Source organism: Diadema setosum, chromosome 21 (genome assembly GCF_964275005.1).
Source record: "Diadema setosum chromosome 21, eeDiaSeto1, whole genome shotgun sequence".
NCBI lineage: Eukaryota > Metazoa > Echinodermata > Echinoidea > Diadematoida > Diadematidae > Diadema > Diadema setosum.
The window spans coordinates 1,149,407-1,170,748 of NC_092705.1; the positions used below are offsets into that span (position 1 = coordinate 1,149,407).

A 21,342-nucleotide genomic window follows, 5' to 3' on the forward strand; every position below is an offset into this window, starting at 1 on the left:
CATTCAACACTTTTTCATAAGCACAATGCTTTCTCAAGAGGAGAATAGTCCCCAATGTGGAGGTTTTTTCAATTCTTTTCAAGTGACAGAAGTGATGGATTGATACAGTAGCATAGAATGGGTTCTAAGGGAAGTAAAACATCTGAAAAGAGGTCCAACAAGAAAGTTTGAACAATTTCAATGTTAAGAGTTAATATCTAATACCTAGGGTATGCCTGATCAAGGACTGTCTATGAAGTTTTTTGGGTCTCTAGAATTTGATTCTATTCAATAAAAAGTTCTTCATATTTGCCTTGAAACAGATGAAAAGCTTAATTAAATTGAATCTGTACAGAAGAACTGATCTTTGGGAGATTTGTAGAATATGATGAGCAAAATAAATTTCTCAAGAGAAATGGACATTTGTGATGTTTTCTTTTCAAGGCAAATGAAGAGTATGGTAAAATTCAATTAACATCACATAATTTGCCAAAGATGAATTCCCCTTTAAGTTTTCCATGGCAACATAGGCAAGAACAGCGCACACACATTGTAACACAATGCATACTTTAAAGTGCCATTCAACATTTGTCTCATAAGTACAGCCAGATGATATCTAGATGCTATGTAGTCCAAAGACAAAAATGGCATATTGATTGAGTATCCATTCATTCAAAGAGAAGCGAGTAGGTAGAGTAACTTTTGCTTTGCTTTTCAATAACAATGATATCAAAATGCATTGATAGGGCCCCCTGATAGCTGAAAATATAGTGTAGTTATCAAAAACCAATTGGACATAGTGGACATACTGCCCAAGACTTGGCTAAATCTGGCAGCGTGTGTATGTGTAAGTGTGAATGTGTATGTATGTGACATGCAGCAACCTCACAACAATGCAAAGAGCCTTGTCACAAGCCTAGACATCCCCGACAAGGATTATGGCTTTGCGAAAAGCACGTGATGATAAAAACCAAAACAAGAAAATCAAAGAAAAACCAGAAACAAAAGACCAACATTCCACAACCTCGATATGTAGAAAAAGTTGTCATAAAACATAAATATACACACACGACTGGTTGTGGTTGTTCACGATTGTAACATTTGTAACATTTGTAACATTTGTAACATTTGTGACATTTATAACTGTTGACAGATTGCAAGTTTTCTAGATTTCAGGCCCTGATTGACAACATGCCAAACTTTGGCCTTCCAAATCCTCAAATTTGGGATTCTATCCCACCTAACCCTGTTAATCTTTTATACAAGAATCACATATCATGACAAAAATATTGATTTCTATTTCTCATAAACAACAGGGAAATGACTGCATCATAGTTCATCATCATCTTCCGTTTTTGCTTTCTTCGGCTGTATCATCTTTTTCTTTTTCTGGCCCGGCTTCGGTACAAGTTTCCTCCTCTTCGTCTTCAAGATGTTGTAACCTCGGAAGTAGGTGTAACGACGCGTGCACAGCGGGATGTAGAATGCTCTGCAAAATTTGTATGAGCTGCTGGAGTGTAACAACACAGCAAGAGAAAGTAGATTAGTTTGTGACTTGCTTCTCAAACATACACAGTTTTCAATTCACCTGCAATCATCAATCAGTATATGCACCCATGCAGGTGGAAAAATACAGTGTATGTAAAAACTGTTAACTATTGAATTTACTACATCCACAGCTGTATATAAAACTTTACGCAGGTGAGCCGAACATCCATTGACTGGAAGCCAGATGAAAGTCCTTAATTTTCCCCCATGCATTTATGTATTACAAAGAAGAAAGCATTCCCTTAAACAGAGTCAGAGCCAAAGTAAAAATCAAGTCACTGTGTGAGTTGGAGTTAAGCTTCCTTTTCTTTTGGTGGTACATGGTATTTTTCCCCTACCTAATTAATATAACACAAGGGTAACGGTGTACAATTCATGGAAAAAGAATATGATTAGGTAACAGCAACATCCAAAAGGAATGTCTTCAGTAACAGCTACTGTACAAGCTGTCATTTTTGTGTACGGATATTTTCGCAAATAAGGAGATCAAAGACATTTTCAAGAGATGTTGTTTTTTGCAATTTGAAACCGCAGCTATCATAAGCTCACTAATGCCTGTCCATTCATATTTTCACTTGTTAAATATGCATTCCCACAATGATTCACAAAAATTAATTCCTTGCAGAAATAATAGCTTTTACAGTACTCCAAATTAATAAAAATATAAAATACGTTTTAAAAACTGACCCACCTGAGATGCGATTATCATTAATTTTAACTTGAACATTTTCTCCAATTCCAAAGACTTTGACTCATGTTAAGTTCACTTTATTGCATACATTATGATGATGATGATCCACAGCATTTGTATAGCACCATAATTATATCTCTTTTAGAAACATTCAAAGGCTCAGACATTATCAGGAATTCATTCATTGTAAGCATCATTACACTGTTTGTAGGATATGACAAAACATTCCTTTAAAACCATACCAGCAGGAAGGTGTAAATGCTTACAGTAATATGCAATACTGCCCTCATAAGTCAGAAAGCACCAACATGACATGACAACCAGTATTTATAGCACCTTGTCAAAATAGATTTAAAGCGCTCACACTATTACAAAAGAATTCAAAAACTTGACAATATATCTACTGAACTAAACCAAACCAAACAGAGAGAGAGAGAAGAAAAAAAGAGACAAATCCATGACAATTAACTTGATGTGGTCACAATATCGTCGGAATTAAGTTCTACCAACATTTCACTTACTCTTGAGTAAAATACAGCACAATCAAACACCATCTATTATCTACACAAAAAAGATTGACAGAGTAATTTTTGCCCTCATTCAATAGCAATATCTTTAAGTGAAATTGTGTTCCAATGTTTGTCTTGAAAATATACAGACAAAAAAAAAAAAAAACAACAACAACTTTTTACTCCAGTCTTGTGACAGTGTAGAATTTTCATTGCCACAAGGACTGATGAGAAACTTACATCGAAGCATCCAGAAAGCCCTGGTTAGCGATGATCTGCCATTCATCGGTACGGTTGGAGTAACGTGGTTCCCGTGGCGATTCGTTTGGAAGATCCAAATCGATGAGGTAATGGCACTTGGAAATATCAATCTAGGAAAGATGAGAAGCATGAATCCACACTTTGATGAAAGAAGAATATCATGCAACAAATGTGGAGGACAATGATGTCTGTTTACAGGTAGAACAGAAATTCTTTTCCATAGCAGACATTGGGCAAGCACAGCAACTTCAGATCATTGATAATTTCAACCTCGATCCAATTCAATCTAATCTATTTGGGTACTTGCGCAGAAGAATCACACTCATGACAATCCAACAACATAATGATGATGATAATGCATCTTAAGGTAAAAGAAAACCAAATAAGTTGTTTGAAATGATGATTAACCAATCACTGTATATGGGTATCGATATTATGTAGTAACAAAGATTTGTATTTCGTTTTGTTTTTGGAAAATGGTAGGGGTTTACAGGAAGTTTGCTAAATCAGTGGTCAATACAGATCGAGGATTTTTTCAACACACATGAAAAGATCTGCAATCAAAAAATGAATGTTCTCTATAAATTACAGGAAATACATTTTTTAACCACATGCCATGAAACAGGTAGTGAACAATTATGTCTCGGCATTCAGTCTGCCTAAATTGTACAATGTTTTCTAGATGTCGTTGAAGAATGTGACTCACATATCTGGATGTTTCTTCCTTGTTAAGATCATTCATATCACTGGGGATGATGACCGTAGCGTCTGGCCCGAGGCTGTATGGTTTGGGAAGCTGACCTCTAAACTCTGACTCGATAAACTGTAATCTCCAACTAAAAACAAGAAATATCGGTCAATGAGACAAAGATAGACAAAACGTAAGTTTTGAGAGAATTCAATTATGTAAAGTTTTGACAGAATCATTTCAGAATGAAAATTTCTTCACACAAACACTGAAATAACTAAATTGTCACAAATCTATGAAAAATTGATTGCAACTGAATTGACACTGCAATAGAAATTGTTACTTTTGCGAATGTTAATAATGAAACATAATAAAGATGACATTTTGTCACAAACCAGAATTAATTTCTAAGTATTCAGTTTAACTCTGGTCTGAATGAATATAGACTGACCTGAAAGATCAACATCATGTATGCTAGGGCCAATCTCTTTTTCCTTTTCAACCTTATGGATTCAATCTATGCAAAATTAATTGCCTTTACAATTACTCTAATATTTTCAATTTTGGACAAGTTTTTTCAATAATTGGAGATGATTTTATTTGCTCTGAAATGAGAAAATCTTAGAGAAGAGGAAAAAACTCACTTGTCTGGTAGGAAGAAGCTGCTAGGAAACCGATACCACTCCTTGCCGACACACACATTGACTACTTTATCTGATGAGAGTGTGTGAATCTCTGGACTACCAGCAATGGCTCCTAGCTGGGGGTACAGGTCCAAGGGGGCGTGGTAGGCTGAATGGAAGAAATAGGCTGCTATCAGATTGTGCCTTTGATGCCAAGCTCACACTCAAATCTGATCAATACTTCACTGCCTTTGGTTTACACCTGTATTCATTTGACTAGTAATTCTTATATACACCTTCCCTCTTCCCATTACCGGTATTTTGTTCTCTGGTTGGCACTTGTACATCTGCTGGTAAATATTATGTGCCAATTAGCACACACAGTATGAAATTAACTGGCAGTGACTTGGAGTCATGTACTGTATATGCCAAATATTTTGCAACTTTTTTATATTATTCGTGGAAAAATGAGCAAAGAAAATGGGATTCCATTCAGATTTGAACCCGAGGACCTCCGGATTGCTAGCCCAGTGCTCTACTGACTGAGCTACAGAAAGCCCTAGTACAGTGTTTGTCCCAGAAACCCTAGTGTCACAAATTTTGCTAGTCAGGTGCTATTCGCGAATTTAAAGACACACGAAAATATTGACTCCGAAAATATTGATCCCGATGTGAACATGACGTGCACGTATACATTTCTCTGTTCAGTGCTGTATTCTATGGTTGCGAATTGAACCACTCGCAAAATCGTCAGGAAGTCCAAATTCACGAAAATCTAGACTCGCAAAATATATGGCATATTATACCACTCTTCTTCATCTCCAATGTGTAACTAAGACATTCCAGGGGAACTTTGGCTTTAATTCCATCTGGCTGGGCTATCTTGCTCTCATTACTGACAAATTACCATTTTTTGTGTTTGTTTGTACTCTTTTTTTTGGGGGGGGGGGGAGGATGATGATTAGTCAAACACTTTTGAAATAGCCTTGGAAAAATACAATCAATTGGATGCGTGCAAAAGGATTACTTTGCTAAACTACTGTTCATCCCATGTGGCAGGTTTGCTATGGTTATGTTTGTGACCAGCACAACATTCTTGTGATATTTCTTCTATTATAATCCAATTTGCAAAGAGAAAGAAGCCTCAAATAAATAAAACAATATGCTTCATAACGTGTTCAGAAATATCTGAACAGCTTGATATCTGTTACACAACCGCGTAATCATAGTCAGTGTATGTAAATGTGACAAACTAAGAAATAATTCTCTCATTCAGTGTGGCTTCTAGCATTTCAACTTAAAATGTGCGAGACACAAACGACCTAAAACAAAATATGTGTGATGAAATAAATTTGTCTGCTCTGAAGAAGTAATATAGTACATGTAGAATATTGACTTTGTTATAGATATTTTAGTTGTAAGGAGGTAATGACATGAAAAGAAAGTGGCCAACACAACTAATCAATTCAAATTCATGAAATTCTTCTGTCGAGATATTTTCATTGCAACTGATTGACAAATTGCCCTACATCAACATAAATAAGCACTGAATTGATCAGTGTTTTAGTAGTAGCCATGACAACAATCATAGGCATACATACTCGAGCAGGATTCGAACTCACGACCTCCTGATCACTGGACAGGCGTCATCTTCACTAGACCACCGAGCTTTCGCCTGACAGCAAGTGTTGGTTCTAATCCTTATAGTATGCAGCGGGTACTCCGTAATTATTCAAATTCATGAAATTCGAGATTTTTCACTGCAACTGATTGACAAATTGCCCTACATCCACGTAAATAAGCACTGAATTGAGCAGTGTTTTAGTAGTAGCCATGACAACAATCATGGGCGTACATACTGTCCAGTGATCAGGAGGTCGTAGGTTCGAATCCTGCTCGAGTATGTATGCCCACGATTGTTGTCATGGCTACTACTAAAACACTTCAATGCTTATTCAAAACAATTCAGTGCTTATTTACATCGATGTAGGGCAATTTGTTAATCAGTTGCAACAACTAATCAAATCTCAATATGATGGCAGGGCAATTCATATTACATCCATCTGTAATTACCCATCTGTAATTACCCATTTGTAATTATCTGTAACTATCTAAGATCAACGACTCTATGGACACTTGCTGAACTGGAGGATGATTCAAAGTATTACCATAGAAGAGCATTCCGGATCGCAAGAGGGAGAGTGTGCCAAATAGGAAGGAGAAAGCCAAAGCCAGATGGTTGGAGGAGTAGGTGTAATGCTGGGAGAGATGGGGTGTGAAGATCCGGTGGTATAATTTCTGCAAGACAGGTGGTGGTAGAATCAGGCTGGGTTTGAGTGTGATTCCAGTGTTACCCACAGATGGGGCAGTGCATGACTGAACAACAGTGTCTATGTGTCTACTATAAAAGCATCAAAGTTTATGGTAAAACTTTTTACAGTGTTCAAATACATTTTTGTAGCAGAAACTCAGATCCTTCAGTGTACACAAAGTCTTCACAAGCAACACTATGATCCTTAAAGTCTACACTAAAATTTCCAGAGTTCATTAAAATTATCACAGTTAACACAAAATCTTTACAGCAGACACTTATCATTAGCAAACAAACCAATCTTCAGTCTACCCTAAAATCTGCAGTGTATACAAAAATTTAGCAAACTTTGTGGTTGTTTACAAATGTACAATGTAGGCAATATTCTGTGAACGAAGCAAGCACAGAATTTGAATACATTCCAGAAATGGTCTACTAGCTGAAGAAAAGCATATAAGTCATGAGATACCATCTGTGCACTCATGCCAATAATGTAGCCAGCATGTACTGGTACATTGGATGACACGGTGGATATAACAATTGTACTAGTATTCTACAGTGAGAGAAGACAGGAGGTACATGTAACCCACCTGTCCAGCTGAGACTGCCACGCCCCCTCCCAGGCAGATGAGAGGATAGACCGGGAAGAGGAACCTCTCCTCCTGCCAAACACAGACAGACATCATGAGACATTATAAGATATCATGAGACACCATGAGACACCATAAAACCTCGTCAAAGGCATGTCTCATTGTTAGTATAAGTACCAGATATGTATTTTGCCAATAGCTTTTGAATAGAGATGTGCCAGAAATCAAAATATTGTGCATACATCTAACTCTATATTGCATATAGTGGATTCAGCTGGATTAGCTCTGAAGGTAATAAATTCATACTGTAGATAATCATATATTGTAATTCCTTAATTTTTGGTTTCATTGAGGGCCACTTTGCAGAAGAAGTGCTATCAAGCATTGCCGATAGGGAAAATCACAGCACAGACTCTAAAGAACCAGAACTTCCAACCTTGTTTTACTGATACTTTCCCTTGAGTTAAAATAATGTGCAAAATTTAAACAATTGCAAGTGAATCTCCCACTTTGACATAAATGGCAGAGTTTGCATGACATAACTTTTAGATGGTAGACATGCACTTGTTTTCTAAGTCAAATTATCATCATCATCATAAACAGTAATACTCTCATTATGTGGCAGTACTGCCAATCCAAATTCTCTGTAGTTTCTCATTGACTGCCAATTTACTGAATTTAACTCAAGAGAGCAGGCAAACAATCTCAACAGTCTACAAGTAAATGAAGATCATAATAATGACAATATGACCTCTAACCTTTGACCTGTAGGGGGGAAACTTTCAAAGAGGTCATGAGTTCACTCACCTTGTGAGGTCTGGTGAAGAAGATGAGACACCAGATGTAGAAGGATGACATGGTGAGCCAGAGTGGGACGGCTTTCTTGTTGCCTACCACACTGCTGTTTGACACCCAGTTTACAAACATCTACAAACAAACAAACAAACAAACGTGTATACAAACAATTTATCATTCAATCACTCAACAACACTGCTGTTTGACACCCAGTTTACAAACATCTACAAATTATCAATCAATCAATCAATCAATCAATCAATCAATCAATCAATCAATCAATCCATTGATCAATCCATCAATCAATTAATCAACAAAATCACAAACACACAAGAGGAGATGTATCCTGGGAGGCATTTCATGAAGCATTTTGTCCAACAAAGTTGTCGGACAAATTTGCTCTCAGCCAATCACATGCAAGAATTTCAGTAGCTTGTAACAGTTTGTCAGAAAAATATCCGACCAAGCTGCTTCATGAAATGCCCCCTCACAGCTGCTGAGACTCCCTCATCCTGCAGGAGCTTCCTGAAAACCAAGACATCATCCCTTCATGTCCTGACACTGTGACAGGAGAAATATAAAAATCTCCCCGATTTGGGAACTATCTTTACCCACTGAGAGGCTCGTGAAACACAAATGTCTTCATGATTGCTCATAGAAACTTTGATGAGTTTGATGTAAGGATGCTGGTAGCCCTGGCTGTGTCAATGAATGTGACTGCAAAATAGCATCAGAGATCATTCATTTTACTTCTTCTCATGAGACAAGACTTCTTTATGACTTTCTTATCCTCTTGGCTGGGTAAATTCAGTTTGTTTCAATGCTGCACAAAAGATTAAAGTGATCTTCATGATTGCATGATCACAAGGCTGTTGGTCACTTTCAAACCCTTTTATAATCATTAAAACAGATTAAATCCATGAGTAAATAAAGATGCAATATATTTAGATCACAGACAGAAAGAGACATATCTCAATCTTGGGTCTGCCTTCCAGGCTGTCTGGGTTTGAAGAGAGTCAACCTAAAGGCTACGAGGTTAGAAAATCTTCTTTCTCTCTCCCAACCTGATGAAACCAAAATCAACCAAAAAGTACATCCAAGTGTATTTAACTAATTTAGGATGAGCTGATTTTTGCTACAACACACGTTAACCATATACACTTGCCCGATTATATTCGGGACTCATCCTCAATGGGTAAGAGAAGAACAAAGTAACAATGTACACAATAGACTTGCATGTACAAGTGGGACACGCCAAAATATTCCATGTCTTCTAAATTGTTTAACTTTATTCATCACATTTTTCCTTTAACACTTGGTTTTATGAGTAAATTTTCCACGAAATAATGTTTGATTGCAGAGACTTTCTAATTTGGTTACATCACAACTCCACTCATTTTCATATTCATGAAAAATTCAAAATATATTCTTCATGTATAGAAACATTCTAATTTGTCCACACTGCAACTCCATTCATTTTCATATTCATTAAAATTCAAAATATATTCTTCACGTATAGAAACATTGACTAAGGTGAGTAAAAGTATTACATGATATGTGATAATCATACTCACTGCTAGTGGAAGTGCTATAAGGGCAAGCGGGAAGACGATGTTGAAATTGAGAAACCCATTCAAGAAATAAAACGTCCAGGACTCCACCCCTGAAAAATCAAGACAATATTTTGCAAAAACTATAAAGCAGAAACAAAGACTGCTCTACTGCTACTTCAAAGCATTGGAGAACCCATCCTGTTTTTAAGGTTAACAAAGAAACAACCTGACAAATTTCTACAATGTTTGTAGCTCATTCAATCTCTTTAAGAAGAATTAGAAAAAACAATGTGGAAATAAAAAAGAAAAGAAAAGCAAAAAAGCAAATAAACTAAGGAGAAATGCTGACTATCAATATTGATAGTGTAACTCTTAACTGTGTATGTTTTCTCACCAGCCAGTAGTACATGTATGTCCCGTAGGGATGTTAAAGAATTGAAGTCCAGCAGGTTTCTGGTTTTCAGGCTTGATATTTTCTTCAGAAATTTTATCAAATCCTGATAGTTTTGTGTCCAATGGATGTCTAAATGCCACATAGGAAAGAAAATTCTTATTTTCTAACGGCATTGTGACAACAGATGAAATATATGAAATCAATAAATGCAATATCTTATCTCTCTTAGGTTGCAATCACAGCACATTGAAATGTTGTCATCAATGGACCAGGAGGAGAGCTTTAGCAATGAAAGAATTGCAACAAGAGGGAATTAAGACACTTTTAACTGGTTGGCAGTTTCATTAACAATGACATCCAATTTCACATGATATCTATAGATGTGTCTGTTGGTCACTTTTTAATCCAGTGCTCATGAATCCGGTTATATCCCTGATATACGACATTTTACATCTACACATAATACAGATAAAAAGAACCACAAGGAGGTAGATGAACATTCTTACCATATAAGTCTGGACCATGTTCACTGAACACATTGTATAAAACAATATTGAGAGGTGCAATGACCAGCTTTCCATACATGTACGTATCTATCAGGACCTGGGGAATCTGGGAAATCAATTTAAGAAATTAAAAAACAAGATTGTCACATTTGCATTTGACAGACCAACAAAGTATGAGGCATATATACACAATGTATCAACACATCCAGATACCCACCAGAGCAGCATGTGTAAATTTACATGCAAATGAATTGCTGCAATTCAGTACATAGATCAAGTTCCTGTGAATCTAACACTCAGCTAAGTGATAGCTTCATAATGGACTGCTTTTGTAATGTATTCATGGATGTTTCTTTTCCTACTGTCTAGAAACAAGCTATTTACAATTGTAGTTTACCTGCTCCCCCCCCCCTTTAGTAATGTATTCAAATTCTAAGCATGCTTTGTTCACAAAAGTTGCCCTTATCAACCACAAAGATTGTCGGAGGTTTGCCCGACCTTGCACACAACTAAATGAATTTCCTGCTCTAAAAACTTAATTAGATGGAGAAGGTGAATATAATGGTTTATTAGGCTGTAGGAAAAAGAAACACCATGGCCCAAATTCACGAAGGTGGTACAAGTGAAACCACGGTTTAAACCATAGACAATTTGTATGGAGCGCCAAGTGTCGCATGGCCTATTTCGTTACGAAATCAGTCATTTTGTTAATGAAATGATCACTTCGTCAACGAAATGTTGTCATTTATTTCGTTACGAAATGATCATTTCAGGCCCATGAGTTAAATTGCATTACAGAAATGGTTTATCAGATTTCTTATGCAGGATTTCACTTGGTGTTCATCAATTGTTTCCATGTAGGGCAAGCCATCAGCAAATTTGCAAGTAAAGAATGCATAGAATTTGTATACACTACAGAAATGGTCTATTCCACCCATGACTCAAATTTATATTTACTTTCAAGTAAGTCAAACCACTTTTGAATATATAACATCTGTCCAGATGTTGTTTTTTTTCATTTTGGCAAAGTCATTAGTTACGTTCAGACGACAAGCCTTTACCTCGAGGTTTGAGCTTGTAGTTAGGGACCGTGAAGACGCACTTGTAGTTAGCTAACCTCGAGGTTAGCTCGATGTTAAGAGCCACGAGAAATCTTATGGTTAGCACTCTAACCACGAGCCGCGGGGGGTCCCCACTCGTAGTTAAGCACCGTGTGGATACAAAAATCAACACACTCAAAGGGGAAGGAATGTAACCTCGAGGTTTCGTAACCTCGAGGTTAAGATTCGTCGTGTGGACACACGTCGAAGTTAGGGGGCAAGAGCTAAACCTCGAGGTTTCCTAACCTCGAGGTTAGGGCTTGTCGTCTGAACATAACTAATGATTTATGCTGCAAGTCAGGACTACACAGGACTAAACTAATCCATGGTTACTACATGCTCATTCTTTTAACCCTGACAGCCATAGACAAACACAAAGGCATAAGATGCCTAAAATATTCAGAGGCCTATTTCCTGACAATGTTGGTCTTCATCTATCATAATATGTTAATACATGCAGAGAATCGAAATTTTCCATGGTGAGAAAAGTTGAGAATAATGATAATAATAACTATAAAGGGGAGTATTCATAATGCCCTTTTCCCTTATAATGCCCCTAAATTTATAATACTTATAATGCCCTTAGAATGAAACTATAACCTCATACTGACATATAACTTTTGACTTACTATAAAAGTAGATATTTTCATGCAAATGATTTTGCACGTTTTGCCAACTAAGATGAATTTCGCATCCTTTTCAATCTGCAGAATCAAGACAAAATACAGTATGTCCCCAAAAAAATTACAACGGGGCCCTCCGCAATGATATCTTTAAAAATAGTGAATCAATCTAAATACAAATTCAGGGTATGAAACTATAACTCATTGCCCACATCTTACAGAAAACCCCATTCGATTTGCTTCAGTGGTCAAAGAGAAATACAGAATTTTGTAGAGGATGTCGGGAATCTCTTCTGTCCAAGTTCTGTCTATTGTTCACACACAAGATCATCGAAATGCTAAACTCGGAAGAATCTGATTCATGACATGCTTTACAACAATCCACATTTCTCTGTGACCGCTTAACAAAATCGAATGGGGATTTCTGCAAAATAGAGCTAAAATGTTATATTTCAAGACCCTGAAGTAGCATTTGAAAAATTTAATCATATTGGGCATTATCAATGCGAAAATCTTATTGTAATTTTTGGGGGGACATACTGCAGTAAGTCGCCCCAAAAATTACAATCAGATTTTCGAATTGATAACACCTATTATGATCAACCTGTATACGTGCTACTTCAGAGTCTTAAGGTATAACATCTTAGCTCTATTTTGCAGAAAACCCCATTCAATTTGGTTAAGTGGTCACAGAGAAATGTGGATTGTTGTAAAGCATGTCATGAATCGGATTCTTCCGAGTTTAGCATTTCGATGATCTTGTGTGTGAACAATAGACAGAACTTGGACAGAAGAGATTCCCGATATCCTCTACAAAATTCCGTATTTCTCTTTGACCACTGAAGCAAATCGAATGGGGTTTTCTATAAGATGTCGGCAATGAGTTATAGTCTCATACCCTGAATTTTTATTAAGATTCGTTCACTATTTTTAAAGATATCATTGCCGAAGGCTGCGTTGTAATTTTTTTTGGGACATACTGTAGTGGTTCATATAACAAGCAAATATATTCTTGTGCTTTTATTTTTGCACTTGTTCCTGGTTGCATGATATGAGCAAAAATTTCCACTTTTTGGTATATTGCTGTCTAATAACAGATTCTATTCCCTGAGGGTTAACAGAAGAAAGGTTTTTTACTTACAAGAATTGCTATGACTGCCACAACGCACCATTGAATGAAGTAGACAACATGCTTTCTCCTCAAAACAATATCAATTGCTATGGGAATTCTGTGAAAAGAAAAATAATATTGATTCTTTCTAATATGCACGTCAGTAGCACAACTGGATGCAACATGTTATTTATATTCATAACCAATCACTGAACAACCATACTGAAGATTTTCTAACATTAAAATGCTTTTACCAATAACAATATCTATGCTAAATAATTGTACATCCAATCATGACCACATTGTAATCTACTTGACAAAATCACAATTTTTAATTGCAGAGAGACTACAAGAGATTTACGTACTGACATTTAAAAGTAAAAAAAAATTACAAGAAAAGCAAACCAAAAAAAAACAAACAAAAACACAAATAACACTAAAATCACAGTTAAGTTGACCAATGCTTTACAGTCTTCTTGCACCAGAGAAATATCAGATAAAATCACTTACCCGATGGCCCCAGCAAACGGCCAACTGATGAAAGTGCTCATTGCGGTAGCGATGATTGCAATCTGAAATTGAAGAGATTTGAAGCAAACTGCTTCGTTTACACTGTTATCCATGATAACATTTACAGTACTCTTACTGTGGCTGGAGAGTTTGGACTTTCTCTGCCAGAGTAAATATGTAAGATCAAGACAATGACACCATTTTGTATGAATGATCAAAAAAGAAACAAGGAAAAGTAGAAATTACGCGGTGCGTAATATATGTCCCCGCCGGAAGTAGCATTTAGTAGCAAAATGTACAATATAGGTAAAAAGATCAAGGTCAAAGGTCAAAGAAGTCAAAGGTCAAAATTCTATGTAGAAGTTTTGAAGCCCTCACCAAGTGCCATCACATAAAGCAAACGGAATCGAAATCGGGTTAGAAATGGCGAAGGAGTAGCATTTTGTAGCCAATGTACAATATAGGTAAAAAATCAAGGTCAAAGGTCAAAGAAGTCAAAGGTCAAAATTCTGTGTAGAAGTTTTGAAGCCCTCACCTAGTGCCATCACTTAAAGCAAACGGAATTGAAATCGGGTTACAAATCGTCTGTTGAGAATGAGAAGGGCGTTAAGTGGTCTTGAACACTATGGCCCGAATTCACGAAGGTGGTACAAATGAAACCATGGTTTAAACCATGGACAAAAACCATGGAAGGCCAAGTGTCGCATGGGATATTTCGCTATGAAATCAGTCATTTCGTCGATGAAATGATTATTTTGTGAAGAAATGACAACATTTTGTAACTAAATGAACATTTCGTCCACGAAATGATAATTTCGTTAACGAAACAGTCATTATGTCGACGAAATGACCAATTTCGTAACGAAATATTCTGTTTGACACTTGGCGCTCCATGGTTTTTGTCCATGGTTTAGACCATGGTTTCGTTTGTACCACCTTCATGAATTCGGGCCTATGGGTTTTGTGGCAACTGAACGCCCTTATCATTCTCAACCGATGAAATGGCGAAGGAGTAGCATTTTGTAGCAAAATGAACAATATAGGTCAAAAATCAAGGTCAAAGGTCAAAGAAGTCAAAGGTCAAAATTCTGTGTAGAAGTTTTGAAGCCCTCACCTAGTGCCATCACATAAAGCAAACGGAATCGAAATCGGGTTAGAAATGGCGAAGGAGTAGCATTTTGTAGGCAATGTACAATATAGGTCAAAAATCAAGGTCAAAGGTCAAAGAAGTCCGAGGTCAAAATTCTGTGTAGAAATTTTGAAGCCCTCACCTAGTGCCATCATATAAAGCAAACGGAATCAAAATCGGGTTAGAAATGGCGAAGGAGTAGCATTTTGAAGCAAAATGTACAATATAGGTCAAAGGTCAAGGTCAAAGGTCACAACTGAAATTCTGTATAGAAGTTTCAAAGCTCCCATGTAGTGCTATCATATAAAGCAAACAGAATCAAAATCGGTTTAGAAATGGCGAAGGAGTAGCATTTTGAACATTTTGATCACACACTGACGCACGGACGGACACACGGACACACGGACACACACACGTACGGAGCCCGTTTCATAGTCCCCTGCTCGAACTCGTTCGGCGGGGACAAAAATGTTTACACAGCAAGTGTAATGAACAAAATTTCACATACAAAACAAGGGAATCGGAATGATACTTTGAAATTTGGTCATGATACTAAAAGGACACTCTATTCAAAACATAGTTGCCATACTTCCAATCACAACCTTCAAAATGAATATCTGTTGATTTGCTCTTATTTCAATTGACTCAACTGCTTGAATTTAAAATAGGTAACTTATTCTTCAGTTTCAAATTATCCAGACAATGATGAAAAAAATCAAGTATCAAACCTCAAAGAGTGAATGCAGCATGAACATTCCAAACCAACCTCATTTCTTATTTTACCACAGCAGCAAGTATCAGACCAGGTTGAATCTTTTCTTGTATTCTAGTGCATTTGCATTTTACACTTAACATATTGAACAAGGCACAAGTAAGCACAATGCACACAAAGAATTATATGAGAAAATACTTCATATGTGAGTCTGATGAATGAGTAGCTGACAATGAACTATCATGGTTCTGAAATACTCACAGGTAGATTATTCAAGTACCAGCCAGCCATGGACAGCATTGTCATGTACATGGAAAATGTACTGGGAAGATAGGCTGGAAAAAAGCAAAAGCAGGATTGAAACTGTTAAAAAACAACAATTTCTCATTTACTCCTAGTAACATTTCAACAAAATCTATCATTTGTGCTGATCTTATCTTCTCTCTGTGCTAAGAAGACACATACTGACAAAAAAAAAAAAATGTTAGTTAAATTCACATTACTCTGGAATAAAACTCTTCACAAGTTAAAAATATGAAAACACTGAGAAACAAAATTCAACTCACATCAAAGCAAACTTTTGCCCAGTGACTTACCTTAGGAAACCATGTGATAAGTCTATCACAACTACCTGATGATCATCAAATGTTCAATAAATGTTAAAGTAGAATGATAAATATATCTAAATCATTAAAAAAATTCATAATCAAATATATGCAGTGTGCTGAGAAAGTCTGAATGCATGTCTACACAGAGCTCTTTTAAAGATTGAGGAATACTTCGGAAATCAGCTGCTATTTGAGCAATAAACTCACACTGTAGTATCATCTTTCTGGGATGTTGTGCAAGCAAAAATCAAAATCATTTTGTCAAGTTTGCTTGCTTTTAATTTGTTGGCAATATATCAGTGGGAAAGAGGAAGAATTGAGTTGGATCAATAGCTTGCCTCCAGAACAAAGTTGGTAACATCTTACCTGTACTTGATATGAACATTCCTGTGCTCAAAATGAGAAAGCACAGTGTGAGCCTCCCAACACTTCCTCCAAAATTTTTGCACACACCCCTGAGGAGGGAAACAAATAACACAAAAAAGTTCACTTATCAATTACATGTGGGACTCAGAAATGAAGGAAAAGACAGCATTTCATATACACAAATAGACATTACCCCACTTGAACAATATCCTTTCTTTAAAAACTTGATTATCATAAAACTAACAGCTGAAATGGCAGATATTTGGGAGGCGATTAAATCAGCATTGCCTTCTTGAGAGGACATGCAGGAGGGGGTGGCAAACACCTGCTCTCGCCATAAAGAATTTGATTTTTCTGCTGAACTTGATGAGATCAAGATACTGAACACCGATCCCAAATACCACTGTCAGATAAGATTTGGTGTACAGTCAGGACACCAAGAGGACTTTCATGGTAATATCTACTTTCCATGTCTCTTTTCTCAAAACTCTAGGCCTACTCAGGGTGAAACATTTGATTAGGAACAAGCTTCAAACACATATATGCACAGGAATGAAAGAAAGTAACTAATCCTCACTATCACTTCATGTCATGGCACTTGTTCCACCTTTGGGGCTGATGAGGAAGCAATCATTACTATTGTCAACTGGAGACACTGAGCTGAGATCTCTCCTGTTAGTTCTCAATAGCTGACAACCAAAGTGATTTTGAAGGATCAGTTGTTGCTTGGAACCGATACAAAGTTTCAGAGTAAGTGCTCAGATCACCTAGCTTATTCAAACAAAAAGAAAATGCTTTTATATTCTTTTTTTTTTTTTTGTAATTGGTCTTTAAAAACTTCTCAAGATGTGTATCTGCTTTACTTGAAAAGGAACTTTATGTTACACTGAATGGAGTTACAACTAAAAGCTCTTTGATGAATAGTGTCAGATCTTACCTGTAAAAATAGAATTCACTGACAGCACAAATCATTCCAAGGAGACATCTTATGAAGTAAAAGACTAGAATCTAAAAAAAAAAAAAAGAACATAGAATGAAAGTATAAAAAACATTAAAGATCAGCAAGTCTAGCAGATCTATTTTCCTACTTGCTTATGCCTAGGCACACACTAACACAAACAATTCATGTCACAGAAAAATTCTCTATCTTTCCTTTTGTGTATTGCCTAGTTCATTCAATTCATATCCATCCTCATTCCGCAAGGCACTTGGTTTAAATCAAGAATATATTCCACGGGTCTAAATCACTATACATGTACTTACAATAGACGCTCACAAGAAATGTACCAGTAATCTATAACAGAGTGTTGATTCTCAGTCAAAAGAAAGATGGCCATCAGCATCTTTTTTCTTCTTTCTTCTTTTTTTTTTAATGGACCCCATAATTGGAAAAGTTGATGCAAGAGACTATGATAAATTGATACATACAATCTTTCTAAACATAAAATGCAATCTTTTCCTCAATGAAAAAATGGGGGATCATTTTTTTTTCTGTTTGTCTTTGTTGTTAAAGTTTTTTTTCCCAATTAAAAACAAGGAAAAGACAAAAGTAGGTGGCCTCCAAAAGGAAAAAAGGTGGGGATGCTAAACATGTCTCTCTCTCTTTTTTTTTTTTCTTTTTTTTCTTTTTTACTTCGCCTTAATAGAATATGGCTAGTGGCAGTAGAAGAAATTTGTGTCAGAACTTCATGTCCCATCCCATACCTTGTTGGAATCAAGAATCCAGGAATAAATCTTTCCAGGGATAGCATGGAGCATGATGTAGGCATAGGATCGAATGGCATACACAGGAGAGTATTCCCACGTCTGAAAGCCCCGGCCATAGATGAGAAAGTGAGTCTGTGAATGACAAAGACATCATTGATAAAGACTAGTTTACATTCATGTGATTTTTTATTTGCTTTAACATGACCTTAATCAAGTTAAACATAAATTTGCATCAACATGGTTAGAAGAAAGCACACACACCAACCAAGCAAGTTTAGAGCCACTACAGAGTAGTATCGTTTGTTCTTCAGATCTGCTTCTGTCATTTATCAAAGGTAAAAACCAAATCCAAATGCCAGGGAAATCCAAACAAATACACTAACTCTTACAATGATGTGACAGTGGGATGCTGTCATTATACATAATTTTATTTCCTTTCTCATCAAGCATTTTGTCCTACATAATTTGATTCACACTTTGAAACCTTCCCTTACCCTACAAAGATAACATATTCTGTACAGTGATTTTGACCAATACCTGAACAATTTTTGCTTCACTAGTTAAGAGTCTGTGTGTTTTAATAACAACGGTGAGGGTCAAACTCAGCACATCATAAAGATGAAACACTAAAATGTTACTCCACTTGGAGTTACTTCCACTACAAACATGTGGTGATGACAAGCATTTCAAACGTTAACTAATAATTGTAAACTCAACAAGAAACTACACTGAACTTTAATGAGCAGAAAGTGGAGTACAGGGGACTGCATTGTTATGTTCAATCTCAAGCACAAAACAACAACTTAAAAACTAACTTGAAGGAATATAGAAGCTGAGTGAACTTCACAACACGAATGGCAAACATCCAGAAATACTGAAAGACCTGGGATCCATTTCATGAAAGTTTTATGAGACACTTTTTGCTCAAAAGACACACTTATGAGAGACTTCATGCAATGGATTTTACTTCTCTTTGAAAGTCTCTCATAGCTACATGAGCAACCTTGGCCATTCTGAGATTTAGTGATGATTTCATGAACCAAACCCCTGGCAGCATGAGAGAAGGGTAACCTAATTTGCTGCTCACTGGTGTACATTTGAAAACCATAAATAGCACCTGTCAGCAAATATGTGCATCGTAGCTTTAATACACTCATCAGTCATGGTCAACTCCAGTCAAGAATCTTTGGCTGTGTGTACTTACAGCAAGAAATCACTGACAATTTGTTATGAAGATTCTCTTACAATCTGAATCTGGCCAGCCTTCCCATTGCATGAATCTCCACACTGCTGGGTTTTTGAATATTTGGACACTTTCCAAGAAAGAGCAGCTAAGTAAAACCCACCGGCTCCCAATAGTTGTAGGTCTCGTCACAATCTGAGATGTTACTGAGGAGTGCGGCACAAAACCTGACCGCCATGAGAAGTTTGAGGGCAGCACCAGAGGACGGGGTCCAGCAGTACAGGTTGGGAGGCATTTTCTTGGCCCCACCCTCCTCTTCAGGTGGCCTTGGAGAGAGAAACAAATATTCAGGAAATGATTCTCTAGCAAAGTTTTGACTTCATCATTTAATTTAGCTTTTTAGAAATTAACATACCATTCAAACATGCTTGAAAAAAAAAAAGATTACAGTGTACATGAAGGGATGATGGTAGAGCATATGGTTCAGAATCACATCCCCATGGTTAATGCTGATTAATCATGATGCTCTCAAAATAATTTTGTCCTTAAATTTCAGAATAGAAGTTCCTAAACAAACAAACAAACAAACAAAAACAAACAAACAAATAAACAAATAAAAGAGAGTACTTTCAGTTCTTACAGCTACTAGCATCTCAGTGTACAACTCCCCAAGGACTATTTGAAAAGGAGATCCCTGTGTAAGGTAATGATAAGGTCATAGGAGGTGTAACTCCTTAGGCCTATGCCTATTAAACTAAACAGTACATGTACAATGTATATTGCAGTTGCAAAAACAATAAAATGATACACTTCATAAAGGCCTAGAAAGACTGTGTGTTCAAAAATAATTAATAAAGTGATATGGAGGTGTGGTGCAGCACCCATATTTTGTCCACATTACACAGATGCTTTGGATGTCATGACAGCCAACTCGAGAGCCGAGTTACGTACCTTGGTGGTTTTTCCTCTTTCCGTGGAGCATTCCTTATCCTAGTTGACTTCATGGCTGCAGATTCAAGAATGCTTTCTATGTAACAAAAAAAAAAAACATAAAAAGAGATGATCAAAATACAAAACAATTCAGTGATCACACAAGCTTAGATGGAATCGTCAGTCTCACACTAATCACACAATCACTCATGGTCTTACTTACGGCGATCATTCAATACCTGTTAGCTTTCAAGTATTACTGTTTATGCCTTGTTGTTAGTCAGAAAAAGCTTAAGCGGAGAGTACCAAGAATCCTTTCAGTTTAGCTGGACTTCAAGTACTTCTATCAAAAATGTCATCAGGCCCAGGCAGTGTCCAATAAGTTCCTTCTCAGTCCCACCTGACTGCTTTCGTGTGTGTTGATTAGAGAACGTACTGTACGCGTGGCGTGGCGTACAACTGCCGTACAGTGCAGTGGGTTGGGCGCAAGATCCACACACACACACAATACTCTCGTGTAGGTGTGTACCATAGGTGTGTTCCGAACCAAAGAGGTTGGTGTGAGCCAAAGAGGTTTTCTCCTCCCCACCAGTCACTGGTGAAAATCTCTTCGGTGTGAACCAAAGAGGTTCGGTGTGAACACATACCGCGGCGCTGAGGCGGCGCGGCGGCTGATATTACAAGCATGACAAGGCAATATCAATGACGAGCATAACATAAATGATGATTTTTGAGGGAAACACAATTTTAGTCTATTGATAATGCCTGTATTACGTGAAATTATATTACAAACATGATTAATATGCAATTTCCTCATCTTCAATTACACCAAGGAATTTAAAATGTGAAACTCTTTCTAAATGAGTGCCATCCAAAACTATGTCTGTAGGCCCTATTTAAAGTGTCAACCGTATT

At 36.8% G+C, this 21,342-nt stretch overlaps 1 protein-coding gene across 1 annotated transcript; it reads right to left on the reverse strand.

Annotated features, from left to right (window-relative positions):
* Positions 1 to 1,028: 1,028 nt before the first annotated feature.
* On the reverse strand, positions 1,029 to 20,900 carry LOC140244967 (alpha-1,2-mannosyltransferase ALG9-like). The gene is made up of 18 exons (XM_072324574.1): positions 20,734 to 20,900; positions 20,449 to 20,524; positions 19,661 to 19,823; positions 18,312 to 18,446; positions 17,545 to 17,615; positions 16,608 to 16,696; positions 15,895 to 15,968; positions 13,793 to 13,854; positions 13,313 to 13,400; positions 10,449 to 10,554; positions 9,570 to 9,658; positions 8,008 to 8,127; positions 7,201 to 7,272; positions 6,468 to 6,597; positions 4,321 to 4,468; positions 3,695 to 3,824; positions 2,968 to 3,098; positions 1,029 to 1,489 (listed from the first exon to the last, which is right to left on the reverse strand). The coding sequence occupies exons 2-18, from the start codon at positions 20,499 to 20,501 to the stop codon at positions 1,309 to 1,311; spliced, it is 1,842 nt and encodes a 613-aa protein (XP_072180675.1). The 5' UTR covers positions 20,502 to 20,524; positions 20,734 to 20,900; the 3' UTR covers positions 1,029 to 1,308.
* Between the last annotated feature and the right edge of the window lie 442 nt (positions 20,901 to 21,342).